This window comes from Dreissena polymorpha, chromosome 9 (assembly GCF_020536995.1).
Source record: "Dreissena polymorpha isolate Duluth1 chromosome 9, UMN_Dpol_1.0, whole genome shotgun sequence".
NCBI lineage: Eukaryota > Metazoa > Mollusca > Bivalvia > Myida > Dreissenidae > Dreissena > Dreissena polymorpha.
In genome coordinates, this window is record NC_068363.1 from 75,315,867 (window position 1) to 75,340,831 (window position 24,965).

At 39.3% G+C, this 24,965-nt stretch overlaps 1 protein-coding gene across 1 annotated transcript in view; it reads left to right on the forward strand.

The window, feature by feature from the left end:
- Window positions 1-19,558, forward strand: part of LOC127843608 (zinc finger protein 91-like) — a 37,762-nt gene extending 18,204 nt beyond the window's left edge. Inside the window, exons 4-15 of the mRNA XM_052373293.1 lie at window positions 397-509; window positions 1,330-1,460; window positions 3,935-5,255; window positions 5,957-6,157; window positions 7,477-7,610; window positions 8,016-8,235; window positions 8,369-8,698; window positions 10,515-12,087; window positions 15,563-15,679; window positions 17,025-17,150; window positions 17,981-18,105; window positions 18,758-19,558. Of these exons, the coding sequence (XP_052229253.1) occupies window positions 397-509; window positions 1,330-1,460; window positions 3,935-5,255; window positions 5,957-6,157; window positions 7,477-7,610; window positions 8,016-8,235; window positions 8,369-8,698; window positions 10,515-12,087; window positions 15,563-15,679; window positions 17,025-17,150; window positions 17,981-18,105; window positions 18,758-18,958 (4,592 nt within the window). The 3' untranslated portion in view covers window positions 18,959-19,558. The remainder of the gene's footprint in view (window positions 1-396; window positions 510-1,329; window positions 1,461-3,934; window positions 5,256-5,956; window positions 6,158-7,476; window positions 7,611-8,015; window positions 8,236-8,368; window positions 8,699-10,514; window positions 12,088-15,562; window positions 15,680-17,024; window positions 17,151-17,980; window positions 18,106-18,757) is intronic.
- Window positions 19,559-24,965: the final 5,407 nt, after the last annotated feature.

Genomic DNA, 24,965 nt, shown 5'->3' on the forward strand with positions numbered 1-24,965 from the left:
GCAATAATAAATACCAATTAAATGTTAGGTCCTATCTGTGTCTGTCCACACATCCAAATATGGGAGGGTGGACAGAATTGTATGAAAAGCCAGGTTGAGAGAGAGGCTGGGGAGAGTGGAATGGAACGTTGAGATGTAAAGAGACACGTAGTATGAGAGACTTATTCATTTGTGTATATATTTATTATCATAGTGCGCAAATAAAATGTTAAGTGTATATACTGTTTTGTGAAGTTATAAACTTTCCTCCCTCAAAAATTGTAACACATGAATAACTTCACAAAAAAACCTCAACATAATCTTTATCTTCGTACATTTCAACATCATCATAATTACAATCAGCATGAAACGAGAGTGATTGAAATCATATTCTTCTAGCCAACCTTTGTCTGTCAGCAGTTGAAGTGAAGATCGAACGAGATGGTAGCTGCACTCCCCGTTCGGTAGATTCCCAGGATTCTGCTTCCGGCTTATCGGTGACGTCACAAGCGGAAAGCGCCGGGAAACAGGTTTTGCGCGATAATGATAAACTAATTACCGAAAATCAATATGCTTTATATTTTTGTCCGCTATCAGTTTTTCCCCGGAGGGAACTTATGGTTTGCGCTCTGTGTGTCCGTCAGTCCGTCAGTCCGTGAGTCTGTGAGTCTGTCACACTTTTCTATACATGCGATAACTTTAAAGGTTCTTAATATTTTTTCATGAAACATGAAACATGGATAGATTGCACATGGACATAATGCAAGTCATTTCATTTTGTTCCTACTTCAAAAATTCTGGTTGCTATGGCAACAAAAAAAATAAAATAAATAAATAAAAAATTCTTACAACGGTGGAGCCGGTAGGGGACATATATTGCTTGTTTTTTTTTTAAAGATTTGTATATAGTTTCTCAACGATAATTTATGTTTAGCCCCCCCCCAATCCTTAGTGATAATTTGCAGGACATATCTCCATGAAAGTTACTGAACATAGATTAAATACCTTGCACATAACATATTTGCAGATTAGGAAGTTATTGCGTAATGTTTGCTCATGAAGTCCGGTATATTAAATTCTTTACGTAAAATTAAAACACCGTTTTACCATAAAATTGTCCGTCAAGAACTACCAAAGAAACTCACGTACCCGTAACTCTTATTTGTTTTTGACAGAATGGTGTCCCTTAAAATTTTAAACAAGCCTTTAATTTTTGTTTTCTATAGCGACATTTTTGAGAGAGGCAAACATATTCTCACGTGAATATTTTAAAAGATTCATATCACAGCATTATGATTTGTAGAACATTTGCGTGTTTGCATTTCATCGCATATTTAGCCTCTACTTCAGGCGAACGTCAAAGGGCCGCCTTTCAAGTGCGGGAAGTGCCCGCGCGTTTTCAAAGCGAGGCACACTCGCGATCGTCACCTGAAATTGCACGAGGAGGAAAAGTGTACCCGGTGTGACGCCGTTTTCGCGAGGTAATTTTTTTAAATATTACTGATGCTATTCTTCTACTTTTGTTTTCTCAATTTTCGAGAGGTTTACCTTGTATTCATTTTTTTTCGTTTATTAGTATTTCGAATAATTGTTAAATCAGTGGGGATATTGTCTGAACTTGCAATTGTTAGCGTGCATGAAAGAAAGTTTAATATATTGCTCGCTAAATTATTTGAGTACCTTGCACGCTCAATAAGGTACAAGGTATATATTTGCAGCATGTTTTTGTCGCAATAAGTTGGCTATTTCAACTCGCCGTACTTGCTCGTTAAAATACGGTCATAATCTGGTAAAATTTTGCATCCGATGCAAATAGCGCAAAACATGCAAACAATGTTAATTTAATTGATTGGTTTCTAATCAACTGCGTAGAAATTTAATTCACCATTCCAATATTATTTAAGAAAACGAGTGTTTCATTTCCATATGGGCTTGTGCATTTAACAAATGTGAGGTTTTTGTCTGATTAAATACGAATTAATAATAACATTACAATTTTAATTTAAGAGGTAAAAGTCAGCTCAACATAGCCGTGCTTACGTGGTATTTCGTAATCAGGTTATGTGAGAAGTACAAACAGGCGAATGAGATGCACTCTTAAATAAAACCCAATCCACAACAGCACACACGTATGGCGTTAGAAAGGAGGGAATCGTTTGTCCATACATACATTGTCAATGTCGTTAGCAGTGTGCCTTTCTGATCCGTAGTCTGCGGTAGATGTATAACGGTTCCCGGGGGAGGTAACGTAATATCTCGTTCGTCATAAATTCTCCAGTACGTCTATCCGGACGCGTCTGAGAATTCGGATATTTCTTGAAAATGTTACTTCTTTGATTTCCCGTGGGAGGAAGTGGATTTTAATGTCCCTCTCGCGATGAAATTGCATCAACTGATTTTAGATCCGTGATCACTTTCGAGTGAAATTATTACAACGAAAACGTGACTAACAGTTTTTATGGACATATATTTCATCGGTTTGTCGGCATAGAGGCTTACTGCGGCGCCGCTGTTGTGGGAATTATCATGTTCCTGAGTAATTGGCTGAAAAGATTTGCGGTGCTTTAACAATTGCTATCATTATAGCCGGACCTCCATGTATCATTATTACTGGATTGATATCTTGTAACATCTTTTAAACGAATTGGGAAATCATGCAAATCTGGCGGTGAGCGAAAAAATTGTGTTTTATGGAAATCGCAAATATATCGTTATCGGCTAGGGGGTCATAATAGCTTGTCTATGGAAGGTTTATTCCGGGGGAAATGGCCATTTTACCAACGTAGTTCAATACATTCTACAATAACATGGCACCTGAATTGTATGCAAAATTGGAAACACGCCTTTCTAGCTATATATAGTTAAATTATAAATGTATCAGGTTTGGATCCTATTTGATTCGAACGACAATCTTCGAAACTGTTAACAAGACAGTGCAATCAATTTATATTGGCTCATTTGTTAAACAAACACGTCCTTATACATTTAAATAAAAACACGGTTATTGTTGTTTTCAATTCCTGACACAGCATTGGTGTGTTTTGTAATGAACGTTAATAGTGTTTATAAATACCTTTATATAACGTTATTTGTAACGTGGTGCTCTATTTCGTTTACGTATCATACATACGTTTATCCATTTGTATTTAGGTCACTTGCACGCATAAATTCATCAGAAGAACATTTGTCGAATAAATCATTGCCGCAGAACTAAACAATCCGTTTAAATAATAAAGAAAATGGCATCCGATTTAACAACATTTTACCGGCAGAAACAGTCCCGAATTCGATCTGATTGGAGATTCCCAACCCGATTCTGTCAGCTTTGCGTGTGCACCCTCGGGGATTGGTTTTTGTTTTGTTGAACATTAGTTAATGGTTTACGAGAATGCATTGCAAACCAGTCATAAGTTGTCAGCGGAGAACTGAATTGTGGTGGCATTTCGAGATGGCCATGCTTAGCAAATTCCCTAGTGGATCGGTCCTTTTTGTATACGCATTAGTTAATGATTTATGTGCAAGCCTTGAGCGTGGCCGTTATGTGAAAGTACAGAATGATGTTGCGGATACTTTATGACAGAGGCTGGCTTCAATCTCGGTTCTAAATCTGCAATTTCTTTGCGTTAACGATAAAGGCTATGTCAATTGTTCAAATAATGAAGAAAACACACGTACATGCAAGTAAAGTATAAACACATAATTTTATAGCAAACTAGATTATTTTTTATAATGTTGGATAACATGTAAAATCTCGAACTATATACTTCTTTAACAATAAAAACACGCATAAGTCTGTTAGTTGAATATCATGGATAGTAAATAGCATGCCTGCATACTACCCGCATGCTTGACACGTATTTTTTCGTTGTTGTTGTTGTTTTTTGTGTTTATGTTATTGTTTGTATACTACTGTACTCAATGTAATGTACTTAATGTTAATGAAATATCGTTTCAGGGACGACGACCTATTGAACCACATGAAGACAGAGCATGACTCACCGGAAGTGTTCAGCTGTCAAATTTGTGATCTGGAGTTTCCGTCAATGGCCGCCCTTATGTCGCACCAGAACGCCCACAAGCCCAAAACCGCGCGCTCAAAACATGACGCCAACGACGGTGGCACGTGTCTAGAAAGCGGCGCTGTGTTTTTATGTGCCACTGACAGAGAAAGTCACGCAAGCGGAAACAAGGCGTTCCAGTGTAAACACTGCGCTGCCATCTGCGTCGGACCAATCGCGTTGGCGCTTCACATTGAGCATGCGCATTCAACCTTTCGTTCTGATCACAACAGATGCCCGCTCTGTTTCAAGTATTTCTTAAGTCTAGACGAACTTGTTGCCCACATGAAAAGTCACGATTCGAATGCGAACGGTATTGACACCAAAGACAGCAATATAGAATGTATTGAATTCAAAGGCGTCGAATACGGGGCAAGTATACTGTCGTCTGTTAACGGCATGTGCGTATCTGACATCCTCATATGTCCGTACTGTTTCCGGGACGATTTTGACTCGCTGGAAGGCTTGGAACTTCACATGCAAAGCGTGCACACCGTCAAGCCCACGGAGGTGTACACGTGCAACTACTGCAACGCACCGTACAAGAACCTCTACAGCCTGCACGAGCACATGCGGGCGATTCACCAAAACAAGCCCAGCATGGGAATCAAATACCCGTGCAGCCTGTGCGGCAAAGAGTTCTCGAGCATCGAATCGCTACAAGACCACAAGAAGCGGAACCACCACAACAAACAGAGACAAGCGGACAATGTATATACATGCAGCTTTTGTGCGCTCCTATTTCTAAGCCCGTCGGCTTTGAATGAGCACATCACAAATACTCACGCCGATCTCGTGAGACGATTTGAAGAACGAAATCATGGGAAAAGTCCCGAAATTCTGACCAATTCATCCCGACTTTCAGTCCCGGTGGCCCGATCTAAAGACACGCTTTCGTCGTATCCCGAAAACAACACAATCATAAACGTGCCCGAACCTTCGCAAATACTGCGGCATCTGAGGTCCCCCGCACAGAAGCTTGCAAGCCCCACTAGCACCATACACCATAGAGCAACGATGCCTAGCAACAAGTCGAAGTCGTCTCCAAGCCGACCACATTCTGCTGGTAGTAGGAAAGTGGAGAATACTCCAAGAACAGAAGGAATGAAATGTGAGCAGTGCAATGCGCAGTTTACCGACCTTGATATTTTCGAAACGCACATGAAACTGCACTCTGGGTCTATGATTGGCCAACTAACATGCCGCCAATGTTCAAAGGTAATTATTATATTTTAATCGAAACTAAAAGGATGTATATGCAATACAAATTTTGAAGTTATAATATCCGTAAAACTGACAGTTTTTATGTTTATTTTTACTAGTATCGATTTAATTAATATTTATTCAAAAATTATAAACCAAGGAATTCTACTTTTTTCACTCAGTTTCAAGTAAATTGAAACTAAATTCCCGATTTCACGCGTATAGGTCATATCCCCAATAGGTGAGAAAAAACACACTCTGGATCAGCAGACGATTTATTGCCTATTTTACGAAGGATTCCGGAGTAAGTTTATGTATCACGTGTGAAAAACACATTGAAACGAGTGGGTACGAATACCGACCGCGAATAAAATTGACATGATGTACATGTAATTGAAACAATGTCTAAGCTGATTCTTGGTAGCCATCAATACACAAAGAAATGAATAGAACTGACGTTGCGTGAGTCTACGGCGATCAGAAAAAAACTATCATCATACGAGTTAGAGCTGTAATGTTGAAACGATATAAACCGACGAATCAAATTAACCCAAAGGCAAACGGGCGTAATACTAATGAATCCTATTCCATAACACACCTTACTAAAGGAAAAAACATGTTAACAACCAATATTGGGAAATTTTAACAATACAAATAAAGAAGAAACAGCCTTGGGTTCGTATATATTTTACACATGTCCATCGTTTTTCATTCAGCTGTTCCTGACAGAAGAGCAGCTGGAGGCGCACCTGTCGCTCCACTTCCTGTCGCCTGTGAGCGAGTACGGCTGTAAGAGCTGCAACAAGACTTACGATAAGCCCGACGAGCTTCAGAAACACCTGATGGACATCCATGCCATCAATCTGTACCAGTGTTCTCTCTGTAAGGACGTCTACGATTCCAAGGTCAATATACAGGTGAGCAACATTCATGTCATCAATTTCAATTGATTCGTATGTCTGTCGTCTTTCGTCGTACGTTGTGAGTCGTCAACGTTTACCTTCTGAACAATCTATAGGCCACATTTATTGCCCAATCTACATGTTTTTTTTCAGAACATTTCTCCCAAAACTGTCAATTAAACCCTTCCAGTGCTGGAACCGAATTTTGAAGGCCTTTGCAAACAGTTTGGATCCAGATGAGACGCCACAGAACGTGGCGTCTCATCAAGATCAGTTTGAATCCAGATGAGACGCCACAGAACGTGGCGTCTCATCAGGATCCAAACTGTTTGCTATTCCGATAGTATTTTTTGGAAACCCCCCCCTAAGAAAATGCTAATTTTAGAAATTCAGTAGACGACATTTTAGCAGACGACAAATTTCCCAGCATGCAAAGGGTTAAAGAATGTTGTGTTATTACTGTTAGACTTACACTTTTGGCCCAATCGCCATGAAACATGATACGAACATTGAAACATGATCAGAACATTGAAACATGATCAGAACATTGAAACATGATCAGAACATTAAAACATGATTAGAACATTGAAACATGATCAGAACTTTGAAACATGATTAGAACATTGAAACATGATCAGAACATTGAAACATGATCAGAACATTGAAACATGATTAGAACATTGAAACATGATAAGAACATTGAAACATGATCAGAACATTGAAACATGATCAGAACATTGAAACATGATCAGAACATTGAAACATGATTAGAACATTGAAACATGATCCGAACATTGAAACATGATCAGAATATTGAAACATTATCAGAACATTGAAACATGATCAGAACATTGATACATGATCAGAACAGTGATTCCAATAATATTTTGGCCGAGTTTAAAAAATAAAACCGTTTCCTTCAAAACATTAAGCCTCCATTAGGCCGTGCATTTTTATTATAAATCTATAGTGAAACATTTTTTCTTCCTTAAGCTAATGCCTATGTCAGATCATTTGTTGAAATGACATCTCGACCGAGTTTATGTAAAATGTAAAAATGGCAGCGGGAGAGAAGGGCGAGGCAATTTTCCTTGTATTGAAACCTTGTTAATATCCTAGTAGATATATCATTGTTGGCCTTATCTTACTGGAACATGCTAATAAAATACGTTGGTATAGCTAACATTACAATGGTTCCGAAAACAGCACAAAAGCTCACCAGATCAGACAGGATTCTTCAAGTTTGAGTTGAGCGACGGTTACTTCAGGTGCAATCAAGCACAGTTATGAGTGCAAGCGGTACATACTATTACATTTGTGTTATGTTACTTCAGGTCCATTTTGCTATCAAGCACAGTAACGAGTGCAAGCTGTACAGGTGCTCTACTTGCGATGTCGTGTACCGGCGGGAAAGCGAGTGGCTACTGCACCTGCGCGTGAAACATCTGCAACTCTCAAAACCTTACAGGTGAGAACATGTTCCTTTATTTTCTTTTTAACGTTGTTAATGTTGTCATTCTTATTTTTCTGTTCTGCCAATAAAATTAAACTATTAACATGTATGTTATGCATTTAACTCCACTAATTTACTGTCAAGCGTAAAATATCAACTTGTAAGACACTGTAAAGACTTGTAGGAACGCATTTTATAATGAATTTACATGTATTTTTTTTACTAAGCTGAAGCTGCAATCTAATGCGATGCGATAGACAAGAAAGGTTAAACGTCCGATATGAAGTCATTATTAACCACTATCAATTTTAGAATCACTGAAAAATAATTGGTTCGTGATACTCGCAATCAATTAGAAATCACAACCAGCTTATTATCCTTCACTCTATTTTATTAAATCGTTTTTTATCACCATTTTAGATGTCTGTTCTGCAAGGAGTCATTCAGCGTGGAAATGGATCTGCAGTGCCACCTAGCGACGCACAACAAACTATTCAAATGCTCCATGTGCGAGGAATCGTTTCTCGTGGAATACCTGCTCGATAAACACCTACAGCTCGTGCATTCCGAAGCGGGAAGCAGTTCGGAAACCGGAAACATCCATTATGACGTCACCAGTTCTAACGGAACGCATGCAAAAGTAAGTGCGTTGAAGTTGAGTACCGTCAACGAATTAAGGGTTAACTACCATAGAATGTATAAGTATTACATTAAAAAAACAAAACAATATGTCATGTGTTAATATTGTCGTATACATATATTTTCAATTTAAGACGGATAAAAGCGATGTTGTCATCAAGCAGGAGTCGGGAACCAGTTCAATGCTGTTCAATAAAAATGTTACAACCAAAGCGTGGAGCCAGCCAAGCGGAACTCTTGTCGCCGGAAGCGCCACCCTCCTGGGAGACAATCACCAGTTATTTCAAAAGCTGACTAGTTCGGCGAATGGCGGCGGTATTTTACTGAGCGACGGTAGTGGTCCGTTGTTTCCGTCCGGACTCCCAAACGTTATAAGCAGTGGATCGTTGGTGTGGAAGAGTCCAGAAGATCTATACAGATGCAATATTTGTGACGTAAAGTTTGGCAAACTTTCGGCTCTGCAGGTAAATATATGTAAACTGGAGAAATAGAGAAATAATAAACTGTCTTTATATGCTGATTGTTTACAAATTGTCTTCATCATCATCACCACCATCATCATCATCATCATCATCATCATCATCATCATCATCATCATCATTATCATCATCATCATCATCATCATCAAATACATAAATAGAAACGTCAGGTGCAACATTTATAGTATCATGCACTTTTAAGCTCACCTGAGCACAATGTGCTCATGGTGAGCTTTTGTGATCGCCTTCTGGCCGTCGTCCGTCGCCCGTTGTGCGCCGTCAACATCTGCCTTGTTAAAACTCTAGAGGCCACATTTATTGTCCAATCATCATCATCACCACCATCATCATCAGCATCATCATCATCATCATCATCATCATCATCATCATCATCATTATCATCATCATCATCATCATCATCAAATACATAAATAGAAACGTCAGGTGCAACATTTATAGTATCATGCACTTTTAAGCTCACCTGAGCACAATGTGCTCATGGTGAGCTTTTGTGATCGCCTTCTGGCCGTCGTCCGTCGCCCGTTGTGCGCCGTCAACATCTGCCTTGTTAAAACTCTAGAGGCCACATTTATTGTCCAATACATGAAATTTGGTCTAAAGATTGGTCTGAATGATATCTTGGATAAGTTCGAAAATGGTTCCGTTGGCTTGAAAAAACGTGGCTGACAAGGGGCGGGGCTTTTTTCCTTTTATGGCTATAGTAAAACCTTGTTAACACTCTAGAGGCCACATTTATTGTCCGATCTTGGTCAGAATATTCATCCCAATAATATCTTAGACGAGTTTGAAAATGATGCCAGTTGGATGAAAAACATGGCCGCCAGGTGGCGGGGCATTTTTCATTATATGGCTATAGTAAAACCTTGTTAACACTCTAGAGGCCACCTTGTCCAATCATCATGAAACTTGGTCTGAAGATTTTTCCTAATGATATATTGGACAAGTTCGAACATGGTTCCGGTTATTATGACACATTGTCAGAAGATTTATCCCAATGATATCTTAGACACTTGACAAATAGTTCCAGAAAGTTGAAAAACATTGGCACCAGGGGGCGGTACATTTTTCCTTATATCGCTATATGACTATAGTTAAACCTTGTTAACACTCTAGAGGCATTTATTGTCTGATCTTCATAAAAATTGGTCACAAAAATATCCTCAATGATATCTTAGACGAGTTCAAAAATTGTTCCAGTTGGTTGAAAAACATGGCCACCAGGGGGCGGGGCATTTTCGTTATAAGGCTATCGTAAAAACATGTTTACACTCTTTATGTCACATTTATTGTCCAATCGTCATGAAACTTGGTCAGAATATTTGTTTTAATGATATTTTGGATGTGAACGAAAATGTATTCGTCTGATGTAAAACGTGGCCGCCAGGGTGTTCACTATTCATGAAAGTTGGTTAGAAACTTAGAACATTTGTTCTTATTACATTTTGGCTTCACAGAACAGGTCAGTTCATTTGAATCTCAGGTGAGCGACTTTGGGCCTTTCTTACCCTCTTGTTTTATTTGTGTCACCAACGAAATCAGCACACATACATGTAAACGGATAATAATTATTTTATAGTATATCTATCTATATATATTTCTTGTGATCGATCTGATAGGATTACATTATGTCATCGCTGCATTTTAAAATTTGTGTACGTTGTCTATAACCCAGTGAAATACTAAGATGGCGAAAAGAAATTAATTGGCAATTTTAGCAACATTTTCCCCACCATATGGTATCGGTTTACATGCACATTCTCTAGATGAACTTTCACTTCAGAGCCACAAAATGCAGGACCATGGTCTGAAGCTCGTAATTGGCAACAAATACAGTCCGGAGAGCAGTCCAAAGCACGTGACCTCAACTTCCGGTAGTTTTGAAAGTAACCCCGTAATTTACATAGACACAGTGAGCAGAAATGGGACAGAACCGGAAATATCGTCTGTTTCGGACAAACCCGCCTCGTTATTACACACGGCGCTTACCTCATCGCTGACGTCATCGATGTCTTTGACTGGAGTTAATTTACCAGAATCGCCAACATCGGAAGCTACATATTCAGAGAAATTAATCTCTACTTACGGTGACAAAGTTTGCTTGGCGTGCCCGTTTTGTAGCCAGACTTTTAAAAGCAAATCTGAATTAGAAAAGCATAGTAAGATCCACGTAAACACCGGGTCACAGAAGTGTAACATTTGCGACGAGGTGTTCGAATCCTCTGGTATTTTGGCGGAACATAAACTTACACATTGCAAGATACAGCAGGGCAATGTTTGTGTTGCTTGCAAAATGCCGCTGAACGTTGAAGAACAATTCTATCTCCATTCGCAGGAACATGGTTTCCAAGGGGCAGTAATGCAATGCATTGTGTGCAGACAAACTCTTTCGTCGCTGCTAGAACTACAAATGCACGGAAAGCATCACTTCCAAAGTAGGTCATTCTGTAGTTACACTTGTTGTGTTTGTCTCAAAAGTTTTGATTCAGATGAAAATCTCGTGTCGAAAATAAATGGCTCCGGTCGGACCTATTACATCTGCAAACCGTGCTACCTTGGAAAGGCGGAATTCCCGTGCCCACAGTGCGGCGCTAGATACACGACTTCAAGCGGTCTCGAAGAACATGTGCACTCGCACAAAAAGTCCTACCAGTGCATCAAATGCCAGGAATCGTTCAGTTCTGAGCAGGAAATACAACTGCACGTGGCGACACATATGATGACGGAAGGCAATATCCACGAATGTTGCATATGTTTCACAATCTTAGATTCGCCAGCAAAACTTCAGTGCCATTTAATAGAACACACTTTTGCGAATTCTGAATTCAAATGCCACGCATGCGGGAGGAAATTCAAAAGCGCGGCCGAGATCCAAACTCACGCACTTGATCATGGCGTCTTGGCGCGAAAGTTCAACTGTTCCTTATGCAGTCAACGATTTTTCTTCAGTGCAGAATTGGAAAATCACAATTACGTTCATCAAAAGTCGCGTGAAACAAGTTTATCTGACAGCGATAAAGGGTTTTTAAGTCAGCATCTGACAATATATCCACTTGCACACCCAGTCTTTGAGGAAAAGCCAGTCTCGTCTCTCAGAGGTCACAGCCCGGGGAAAGGTCAAAGCACAGTCAAATTTCAAAGCCCAGCACAAAACGTCAAAAAGCATGTTGAAGATTCAGACTTGTCATGCACAAAATGTGACAAGAGTTTCAGATCGGTCATTCTTCTGTCGGAGCATTACAAAATGTGCAATGTGGCATCATTGGCGTCGGCTGTAGGGTCATGGACACATGGATGCCCTTGTTGCTCAGAGAATTTCCAGACTTTGAGTGAACTTCAGAATCATATGTATAAAGGTAATTAGGATTGACGTCATATTTATAAAGGGAGTTAAGATTGACGTCATGTTTATATAGGTAATTACGATTGACGTCATATTTATAAAGGTAATTAAGATAGATCTACAAGTATGCTCGTATCATATTAAGATAATTTGCGTTATTGCGTTATTTGACCAGATCCGGTTTATCTTGGGAATATATAAAAAGCTTAGTTGGATTTTACAATCACGTTTTTTTCTGGCTAATATGCCAAACTACAACGCTGTCAAACTGAACTTTGATGCAAATAAGACTCCGTAAAATGATTGGATGGATGCGACATGTGATTTTAAGCTCACCTGAGCACAATGTGCTCATGGTGAGCTTTTGTGATCGCCTTTTGTCCGTCGTGCGTCGTCAACAGTTGCCTTGTAAACACTAGAGGCCACATTTATTTCCAATCTTCATGAAATTTGGCCAGAAGAATGGTCTTAATTATATCTTGGATGAGTTTGATAATGGTTACGTTTGCTTGAAAAACATGGCTGCCAAGGCGCGTGGCATTTTGTCTTATATGGCTATATATGGCTATAGTAAAACGTTGTTAACACTCTAGAGGCCACATTTATTTTCCGATCTTTATGAAACTTGGTCAAAAGATTTATCCCAATAATATCTTGGAAGATTTCGAAAATGATGCTGGTTGATTTAAAAACATGGCCACTAGGGGGCGGGGCATTTTTCCTGATATGACTATATATGGCTTTAGTAAAACCTTGTTAACACTCTAGAGGCCACATTCATTGTCCGATCTTCATGAAAATTGGTTAGAAGATTTGTCCCAATTATATCTTGCATGAGTTCGAAAATGGTTTCTGTTGGTAGAAACATGTCCCCATAGGGGGCGTGGCATTTTTCCTTATATAGCTATAGTAAAACCTTGTGAACACTCTAGAGGCCACATTTATTGTCCGATCATCATGAAACTTGGTCAGAAGATTTGTCCTAATGATATCTTTGACAACATCGAAAATTGTTTCGGTTGCTTAAAAAACATGGCCACCAGAGGGCGGGGCATTTTTAGCTCACCTGAGCTCTGCTCATGGTGAGCTTTTGTGATCGCCTTTTGTCCGTCGTCCGTCGTGCGTCGTGCGGCGTCAGCATTTGCCTTGTGAACACTCCAGAGGCCACATTTATTGTCCGATCTTCATGAAACTTGGCCAGAACATTTGTCCCATTGATACCTCGATTGAGTTTGAAACTGGGTTATGCTGGGTCAAAAACTAGGTCACTAGGTCAAAAAAAAAGAAAAACATTGTGAACAATGTAGAAGTCACATTTGATGCCCAATCTTCATGTAACTGTGTCAAAATGTTTGTCTTAATGATATGTTGGTTGATTTGAAAATGGTTCAAATCTATACATGAATCTATATATATATAGTGAAAACATGTGACACATTTTTGTCTAATTTTCATGAAATTTGGTCAGAACATTTGTTTTCTGGATACGACGGTTGAGTTCAAAAATGGTTCGGATCGGTAAAAAAAACATGACCGCAAGAGGGGGGGAGGTAATTTTCCTTATATTAATAGAGTAAAAAAGCTTGTGAACACTCTAGAAGTCACATTTTTGGCCATATCATCATGAAATTTTGTCTTAAGATCGATTTTATAGATATCTCGGACGAGTTCAAAAATGGTCATGATGGGTGGAAAAACATGGCCGCCAGGGGATGGGGCAGTTTTCTCTATATGTATATTGTGAAAACATGTGAACAGTCTGTTAAAGAAAGATAACCTGTACATACTTTCTAATACCAGTAGTTAACTCCATTGTTAACACTCTAGAGGCCACATTTATTGTCCAATCTTCATGAAATTTGGTAAGAAGATTGGTCTCAATGATATCTTGGATGAGTTCGAAAATGGTTACGTTTGCTTGAAAAACATGGCTGTCAAGGGGCGGGACCTTTCCTTATTTGGCTATATGTGGCTATAGTAAAATCTTGTTAACACTCTAGAGGCCACATTTATTGTCCTATCTTCATGAAACTTGGTCAGAAGATTCATCCAAATAATATCTTGGAAGAGATCAAAATGATGCTGGTTTGTTGGAAAACATGGCCGCCAGGGGGCGGGGCATTTTTCCTTATATGGCTATAGTTAAACCTTGTTATCACTCTAGAGGCCACATTTATTTTCCGATCTTCATAAAACTAGGTCAGAAGATTTGTCCCAATGATATCTTGGGTGTGTTCCAAAATAGTTTTGGTTGCTTTAAAATCATGGCAACCAGGGAGCGGGGCATTTTTCCTTATATGGCTATTGAGATTGGTCTCAATGATATCTTGGATTAGTTCGAAAATGGTTTCGTTTGCTTGAAAAACATGGTTGTAAAGGGGCGGGGCATTTTTCCTTATATTGCTATATATGGCTATAGCAAAATCTTGTTAACATTCTAGAGGCCACATTTATTGTCCGATCTTCATGAAACTTGGTCAGAAGATTCATCCTAATAATATCTTGAACGAGTTCAAAAATGATGCCGCTTGGTTGAAAAACATAGCTGCCAGGGGGCGGGGCATTTTTCCTTATATGGCTATAGTAAAACTTTGTTTTGTTGAAAAATGTGGCTGCCAGAGTGTTCACTAGTCATGACAGTTGGTAAGAACATTTTGTTCTTATGACATCTTGGGCTGCACAGAACAGGTCAGTTCATTTGAATCTCAGGTGAGCGACTTTGGGCCTTTCAGGCCCTCTTGTTCCTAAAATGGCTATATGGCTTTAGTAAAACCTTGTTAACACTCTGCGGGCCGTATTTATTGTCCGATCATCATATACTAGTAACTTGGTCAGTACATTTGTCCCAATGAAATCGTTGATGAGATGAAAAATAGTTCCGGTTGGTTGAAAAACGTGAGCACCAGGGGGCGGGGCATTTTTCCTTATATGGCTATATGGCTATAGTAAAATCTTGTTAACACTCTTGAGGCCACATTTATTGTATGATCTTCATGAAACTTGGTCAGAAGATTTGTCCCAATGATATCTTGGACGAGTTTAAAAATTGGTCCAGTTGGTTTTAAACCATGGCCACCAGGGGCGGTACAATTTTATTCATTTGGCTATTGTAAGAACCTGTTAACACTCTTAAAAGTCACACTTATTGTCCAATCTTTATGAAACTTGGTCAGAATATTACCTTGGATGTGTACGAAAATGGTCCCGGTCTGTTGCAAAACGTTGCCGCCAGGGTGTTCACTATCCATGAAAGTTGGTTAGAACATTTGTTCTAATGACATCTTGGGCTGCACGGAACAGGTCAGTTCCTTTGAATCTCAGGCGAGCGACTTTGGGCCTTTTATGCCCTCTTGTTTGCACTTTTAATCAGACATGTATGTGCGAAAGGTCCATCCTATTTGTCAGAAGTTTAAATTTCTTGTCAGATTTGTCTGACAGGTTCCACATATGCAAATAAGAAGTGTTAATTAACTTTATTTTCAATCCAGAACATTCCAAGGCCGAGTCCATGGACCCCATGAAGTTGAGGCACACGTGCAGCGAGTGTGGCAAGGAATGTTCATCGGAGCATAATCTTCTGACACACATGAGCACGCATAGAAAAGGTACTTTCAGACATGAACATTATATTTAAAAAGTAATGAATTATAATCAGCGCAGCAAGCTTTGAAAGCGGACAGGCCAAGAGCATTTTCATGACGAGCAAATATGCTGGTCTTTAATGAATAACTAGTATTATCATATTATTTATCTGGTTTGATGCGCATTTGTTAGAAATAGTATAATCTTTATGCGAGATCTTACAAACGACAAATATTTGTTATTGGTTATAAACAAACAACAGTCAAGCTTTGCCACCGAATACATAATTAAATTTGGTGAGCAATATCAGGAGGGGCATTCTTGTTACCATCAGGAAGTCTTTTATTAAAGGCAATAGACACAATGCATATACACGACAGGAAAAAACTTACAGCACAGCATGAACAAGCACATGTTAAAATTTGTGGTCACCGCCTTTGAGCGGGCAATGCAAATAATTGCGGTTTAAATTAAACCAGTTTCACGGCTACACATGCAGAAACAATATCGTAATCGTGATGTCAATTTGTGATTACCGGTAGTCAAGGACACGCTGTACATTAAAATATGTGTGAAAGGAAACTGTATATTACAATGCATTTTTTTCATTAACAGCAATACGGGAATTTTGTAAAAACTGAAAAGTCCGATGCGTGTATCATAATTAAAAAACCTCTCTGTGTTGTTTGTTATATTTATAATGCAATAGGCCATACGCACATTTCTTGTTGGCGTTAACGAATTCCATTAAACGGCTTATGTTTACTACATGGGTGTATTTTTCCTAATTTCATCTGATTACAACCTTTTTTAATGTCAATATAGCAAAGTTAATAGTTCTTAAATTGACTTTAGTTATGAAAAATGTTTGAACTTTAAAAAAAAACTTAGGGGATCAACAGACCATACACCCCTGAACTCATTCACCAAATGTTTTCATTATTTTAAATGTTCATTAACGATGTTTTTATAGCAGGTAATTAGCTGAAACTATGAGAAAGTAATGACCTGAAATCACATCCTATATAACGGGGTATGATGTAACGTCACATCCTGTGTAACGGGTGTGTTACGGGTATGATGTGTCGTCACATCCTGTGTGTCATGGGCATGATGTGACGTCACATCCTGTGTGTCATGTGTATGATGTAACGTCACATCCTGTGTCCCAGATGTGATGAGTTCTTTCTGTAAAATGTCAAGACAGCTTTAATTTTTGACGTTAATCGATCTATTTCAACGTGGATAAGTTTTGATGTACCCAGTGAGGTTTTGGGTGTAAGATATCCTCCCTCCCTGCATCCTCAAGTTTTACGAATATCACACCCACGTTTTGATAAAATCCAATAAATGGCATATGCGTTTCAGGAGAGAAGCACGTATGTTCCAAATGCAATCGTGTGTTTTCAACAGCTGTCGGCTTGTCTGTTCACATGGCGGCGAAATGCCATGGTTACCAGTACGAATGTCCTGTGTGTCAAGTACGATTTGCAAGTGAGTAGTGGTGGCGACCCCTTCTTACTAAATTGACGTTAACAAGATATTCTTTACGACTGTTCTAGTTTCGAAGTATTTGAATTGGGTACACTGAAAGGATAAACTCGATTGGTGATAAGCTGTTTATGTCCCCCACCACTATAGTGGGGGACATATTGTTTTTGCCCCGTCTGTTTGTCTGTACGTTGTGTTGGTTTGGTCAAACTTTAACATTTGCCATAACTTTTGCAATATTGAAGGTAGCAACTTCATATTTGGCATGCATGTGTTTCTCAAATGGAGCTGCAAATTATGAGTGTTGGAAGGTCAAGGTCAAGGTCATCCTTGAAGGTCAAAGGTTAAAAAAAAGAAGTCAAAGCGGCGCAGAAGGGGACATAGTGTTTCTGACAAACACATTTCTTGTTGTAGTATGATTTTAATAAATAATATTCAATGAATACAATAACATACACCTTCCATTTAATAATCCTTTACAGACGGTTCAATAAGGCAGTTGAACAGTTTAATGCGTCTGTACTTTATTGTCACTGATCACACAGTTTCTACTATTTCCGATCATTTGAAAACAACGCCGTATCTCTGTGTCTTAAAACTAGAATTTCAGTATTTTGTATTCGTCGGTGCAGCGAATGCGTAAACTGAAAAGTAATTGGGAGGTCCAGGGGTCGATCATCACCATGGTTGAGTATTTTAAAGACATTCTTCACTGATTCTACCCAGGAAAAATGATCAATATTGTGTTAGTAAGCCAAAATTCGTTCGACGTCATCGAAATGCAATAAATATGTTAAACATTTACTCATGACACGCGTTGCTTAAATTTACAGAGAAAACCCAAAAGATGGATCACATGAAGTCGCACAGTGGTGACAAAGTGTATCCTTGCCTACAGTGCGGACTACTTTTTACGTGCAAAGAGAAACTGAATGTGCACTCGGACCAACATTCATTGGTAGGTTTTGCGGACTAACTTTTACGTGAAAATATAAACTGATGGTTCACTCAGACCAATATTGATTGGTAGGTTTTGCTGACTACTTTTTACGTGCAAATATAAACTGAAGGTTCAATTAGACCAACATTCATTAGTTGGATTTATTAGTGTCGGGATCAGCTTTATACGTAAAACGATGTGTCTGCTCCTACACATTGTGGGCGACTTTCAGTACGTATGTCCGTATTTTTTGTAATTTCCATGAAAATAATTGACGTGTCCTTTGTATGTCCTATTTTGTCTGCTCATGTACATACTTGTATTTCAATTACAACATTTCTGCAATTTGCACTTAACAAAATATAATATTTAATACAATATCGTCAATATGTTGGTTGAAAGTTAGGTAAATTATAAAGTAATAAATTATAAATATACAAGTTATAAAATGAAAACTACTTTAAACAAAAATAAACATGTTTATTTTTTATGAATTGTTACAATTGTTACATCAACGTCAACATCAACAAAACCCACATGCACATCCATAAAAAACTTAACGAGACCTAAATGACAAACCGCTTATATATATGCCCAAGGGCGATTTTCAAAAATCATTTTGCAAGCGGTAAATTTATGTTTATTTTTTCTTTTTCTGTCGAACTTAAAGGAGACGGATTCGAGTCAGGTTCCCGATGAAGCAAACGTCATGGATGAAATAATCGCCTCTAGTGAAGACGTCGCTGCCAACGGTGATGTCACAAGTGTTGAGCAAAAAGACGCTAGAGATAAATCAGACAGTGAGAAGGATGGCATGAAACCGGAAGTAACGAGCACGTGTTCTCTGTCAGACGAAGGCTCGATGGATTAATGTTGATGAGCTGTTAAGAAATTGCATGTGTGGGTGTTGATAATAAGTGAACGCTTTAATCGTTGTTAAATTAGATCTGTATTTTTATTTAAATAGAAAATGCTTCTATTTTACAATGATCACCATATGTTCGTGTCCTATAAACCACTGTTACCTGGATTTTCCTTCATTCTGTGTATAATAGTTTCACCAAACACCTTATAAAAATGTTCGCTCGTTTATTCATATGATCTGTTGAATAACTTAGAAAACTGTATGTTTGTGAATACACACAAAAAACACTTACACAAAACTTAACCTCTGTACCATTTGATTCCATGCTATTATCGCGTATGAACATTCCATAACCAGTTTGATAGATTTTTGTTTAAAAATGTATAATAATGTTTTCAGAAATGACATATGTTTGATATGATGAATTGATGCACACGTTTAGCAAAACATCACTAAACTGTCGTTATTTATGATTGTGTAAAATATTTTCACATGTGTGTATACTAAGATTGGTCTGATGTTGCTTTAAAACATTGTTTCCTTGTTGTTTGATATGATAACAGTAAACACAGTCGTTATTATTTCATTAAAATAGAGAAAAACCAATCAATCTCTTATTTAATCATCACAATCTTACTATCTAATAACAACAAACTTACATATTTTATATTTACATATTTGCACAAATAGCTTAGTACATGTCTTAATTTATTGATATCAGCGTTAATATTATTAATTAGAATCTACGTATTTAACTGTTTGTATAACGTTTTAGTTATGTATATAATCAATTCTAACCCGACTTATTTATCAACGTCTCGGTCTTATGGTGTCAATAATGCAAGTCCGGAAAATAGTTCTCCGTAGCAACTACTAAAGATCACGCGCTGAAGTATGAATAACCTTGATTGTTTACTTTTGTATCAAGTTTAAGTGTACGGGCATCCATGGCGATAGAGTTTAAGTGTACGGGCATCAGTGGCGAAACAGTTTAAGTGTACGGGCATCAGTGGCGATGATACAGTTTAAGTGTACGGGCATCCATGGCGATGATACAGTTTAAGTGTACGGGCATCAGTGGCGATACAGTTTAAGTGTACGGGCAACAATGGCGATACAGTTTAAAGTGTACGGGCATCCATGGCGATAGAGATTAAGTGTACGGGCATCAATGGCGATACAGTTTAAGTGTACGGGCATCCATGGCGATATAGTTTAATTGTGCGGGCATCCATGGCGATGATACAGTTTAAGTGTACGGGCATCAATGGCGATACAGTTTAAGTGCACGGGCATCAATGGCGATACAGTTTAAGCGTACGGGCATCAGTGGCGATACAGTTTAAGTGTACGGGCATCAATGGCGATACAGTTTAAGTGTACGGGCATCAGTGGCGATACAGTTTAAGCGTACGGGCATCAGTGGCGATACAGTTTAAGCACACGGGCATCAATGGCGATACAGTTTAAGTGCACGGGCGTCCGTGGCGATACAGTTTAAGTGTACGGGCATCAGTGGCGATACAGTTTAAGTGTACGGGAATCAGTGGCGATACAGTTTTAGTGTACGGGCATCAGTGGCGATACAATTTAAGTGTACGGGCATCAGTGGCGATACAGTTTAAGTGTACATGCATCAGTGGCGATACAGTTTAAGCGTTCGGGAATCAGTGGCGATACAGTTTAAGAGCACGGGCATCAGTGGCGATACAATTTCAGTGTACGGGCATCAGTGGCGATACAATTTAAGTGTAAGGGCATTATTTGCGATACAGTTTTAGCGTACGGGCATCGATAGCGATACAGTTTAAGTGTACGCGCATCAGTGGCGATGCAGTTTAAGTGTACGGGCATCCATGGCGACAAAGTTTAAGTGTAAGGGCATCAATGGCGATACAGTTCAAGTGTACGGGCATCAGTGGCAATACAGTTTAAGTGTACGGGCATCAGTGGCGATGCAGTTTAAGTGTACAGGCATCAGTGGCGATACAGTTTAAGTGTACGGGCATCAGTGGCGATACAGTTGAAGCGTACGGGCATCAGTGGCGATACAGTTTAAGCGTACGGGCATCAGTGGCGATACAGTATAAGTGTACGGGCATCAATGGCGATACAGTTTAAGCGTACGGGCATCCATGGCGATAGAGTTTAAGTCTACGGGCATCAATGGCGATACAGTGTAAGTGTACGGGCATCAGTGGCGATACAGTTTAAGCGTACGGGCATCAGTGGCGATACAGTTTAAGCGCACGTGCATCAGTGGCGATACAGTTTAAGTGCACGGGCGTCCGTGGCGATACAGTTTAAGTGTACGGGAATCAGTGGCGATACAGTTTAAGTGTACGGGCATCAGTGGCGATACAGTTTAAGGGTACGGGCATCAGTGGCGATACAGTTTAAGTGCACGGGCATCAGTGGCGATACAGTTTAAGTGTACGGGCATCAGTGGCGATGCAGTTTAAGTGTACAGGCATCGGTGGCGATAAAGTTTTAGTGATACAGTTTAAGAGTATGGGTACTGGCATCAGTGGCGATACAGTTTTAGTGTACGGGCATCAATGGCGATACAGTTTAAGTGTACGGGCATCAGTGGCGATGCAGTTTAAGTGTACAGGCATCAGTGGCGATACAGTTTAAGTGTACGGGCCTCAGTGGCGATACAGTTGAAGCGTACGGGCATCAGTGGCGATACAGTTTAAGCGTACGGGCATCAGTGGCGATACAGTATAAGTGTACGGGCATCAATGGCGATACAGTTTAAGCGTACGGGCATCCATGGCGATAGAGTTTAAGTGTACGGGCATCAATGGCGATACAGTGTAAGTGTACGGGCATCAGTGGCGATACAGTTTAAGCGTACGGGCATCAGTGGCGATACAGTTTAAGCGCACGTGCATCAGTGGCGATACAGTTTAAGTGCACGGGCGTCCGTGGCGATACAGTTTAAGTGTACGGGAATCAGTGGCGATACAGTTTAAGTGTACGGGCATCAGTGGCGATACAGTTTAAGTGTACGGGCATCAGTGGCGATACAGTTTAAGTGTACGGGCATCAGTTGCAATACAGTTTAAGTGCACGGGCATCAGTGGCGATACAGTTTAAGTGTGCGGGCATCAGTGGCGATACAGTTTAAGTGTACGGGCATCAGTGGCGATAAATTTTAAGTGTACAGTCATCAGTGGCGATACAGTTTAAGCGTACGGGCATCAGTGGCGAAACAGTTTAAGTGTACGGGCATCAATGGCGATACAGTTTTAGTGTACGGGCATCAGTGGCGATACAGTTTAAGTGCACGGGCATCAGTGGCGATACAGTTTAAGTGTACGGGCATCCGTGGCGATACAATTTAAGTGTAGGGGCATCAGTGGCGATACAGTTTAAGTGTACGGGCATCAGTGACGATACAGTTTTAGTGTACGGGCATCGATGGCGATACAGTTTAAGTGTACGTGCATCAGTGGCTATGCAGTTTAAGTGTACGGGCACCCATGGCGATTAAGTTTAAGTGTACGGGCATCAATGGCGATACAGTTTAAGTGTACTGGTATCAGAGGCAATACAGTTTATGTGTACGGGCATCAGTGGTGATAAAGTTTAAGAGTACGGGCATCAGTGGCGATACAGTTTTAGTGTACGGGCATCAATGGCGATACAGTTTAAGTGAACGGGCATCAGTGGCGATGCAGTTTAAGTGTACAGGCATCAATGGCGATACAGTTTAAGTGTACAGGCATCAATGGCGATACAGTTTAAGCGTACGGGCATCAGTGGCGATACAGTTTAAGCGTACGGGCATCAGTGGCGATACAGTTTAAATGCACGGGCGTCCATGGCGATACAGTTTAAGTGTACGGATATCAATGGCGATGAAATTTAAGTGTACGGGCATCAGTGGCGATACAGTTTAAGTGTACGGGCATCAGTTGCGATACAGTTTAAGTGTATGGGCATCAGTAGCGATACAGTTTTAGTGTACGAGCATCAATGGCGATACAGTTTAAGTGTACGGGCATCCATGGCGTTAGAGGTTAAGTGTACCGGCATCAGTGGCGATACAGTTTAACTGTACGGGCCTCCATGGCGATACAGTTTAAGTGTACGGGCACCCATGGTTATACAGTTTTAGTGTACCGGAATCAGTGTATAAACAGATTAAGTGTACCGGCATTCATGGTAGGACATCTTCATACATTTATAGCTCTATATATTAAGTCATTTACTGTATTAACCATTACCATGTTCATTACTACTGTAGTACAATACTACATACGTGCCTGCATAACGTGTGTTTTAATGATTTGTGGTACTAACCTTAATTATACTGACAAAAAGGGGAATAATTCTGCTTAATGGTTAGATGAATCGTTACAGTTGTATGGATTGGTCAGTGAAGTATATACTACCAATGACAAGCAATACAACAAGCAATACAATACGCTTGTGTTTGAACGTTCACAGATATATTATAATTATTGTTATTTTATGCTGTATAGGACGTAAAACACTTCAAATTATTGCACTTTATTTTTAATAAATCTAATCTACATACAACCACAACATTTCGACAAGAAACATTTACAGTAATAGCTGCATGCAGCCATTCGTATACATACTTGAAATAGGTAATGGAATATATTTGTTTTAATTCGCATTTTAATTGACCTAAAAACACAACATGTAATAGTAAAACACACGCAAAGAATTTACATATGTTCAAATTATTAACAAATCTGATAACATATGTTAAATAAAAAATCTGTAATGTTTGTTTGTTGCAACCGATTGAACCAAAAAATATATTGCCATCCCGGTAATTCGAACCTAGGTCCTCAGAAAGCACAAGCCAAAGCGCTACCACTGCATCACGAAGCCTCTCCTGTTGTGAAGTGAAACATTAACGGTAAGATACTGTAGTCGACGTTTGTAACCAAATTATCGGGTAAACACGTTACACACGCATTATTGTTACCAATATCGAAAGATGATTATCTGTTAATGAACCAATATTTTATACATTCTTTTGAGTCAAGAGCGTTATTTCGCTTGTTGAAACATAATGCATACAATATTTTTTAATATATGAAACATATTTTGAATATTGTCATTTTACCAAATTGTTTATTGGTCCTGTTTATGTATGTGCGTTAAGTGTCGTCCCACATAAGCATGTGGGGAGGGTAATTTCCTTTATAGGAGGAAAGTGTCGTCCCTGATTAGCCGGTATGGACTGCACATGCTCATAAGGGACTATACTTTTCGCACATAGATTAAGCCAGTTTTTGCACAGAGCGGGGTTAATACATATAATACAATAACTGATTTTTGCGATATAATCACCAATACATACAAGAAGAAATACCTCGACGATTTACACCCTTAAAATTAGCAACTTGCAAATACAATCCGACATAAATCACGTAAGTGCTCAATCTGATTCATAAAGAATATTTTCAAACTTATCAAAAATACAAAATGAACATATCAAATGCGAACGTCATCTTCTTCAAAATCATTGTCTTCGTGGTTGTCTTCGTCAATGTTAAATTCTGTATTCGTCGATGGCTATTATACCCAACAACATTTGTTAATCATGAAGCATGTGCATATCAAGTTGAGCTAAAACAAGCAAATTCGTTGAATTGATATCTCCCGCCAATATGCTTCTGGACACAAAAGTGTTATATTTGACACTCAAAAAAGCATTTTTTAAGATACAAAGGGCCATAACTCCGTTATTAACGGTGGGTGTACAATGCCATTTGGCGTGCATCATCCTCTTATCCATATATATACTCATACCAAGTTTCAATGAAATCCTCCAAAGCCCTTCCAAGATATGGCCCAGTACAGACGAAAAGACAGACGGTGGGACGGAAAGACGGGCGGACGGACGGACGGAATGATCATGGTTCAAACAAAAATCTCAAACCTAAATTCAAGCACTTTTCAAGGACTTTTTAAGGCCTTTTTTTTCCATTTTCAACAACTTCAACGAAATAACCCTCCGCCGATG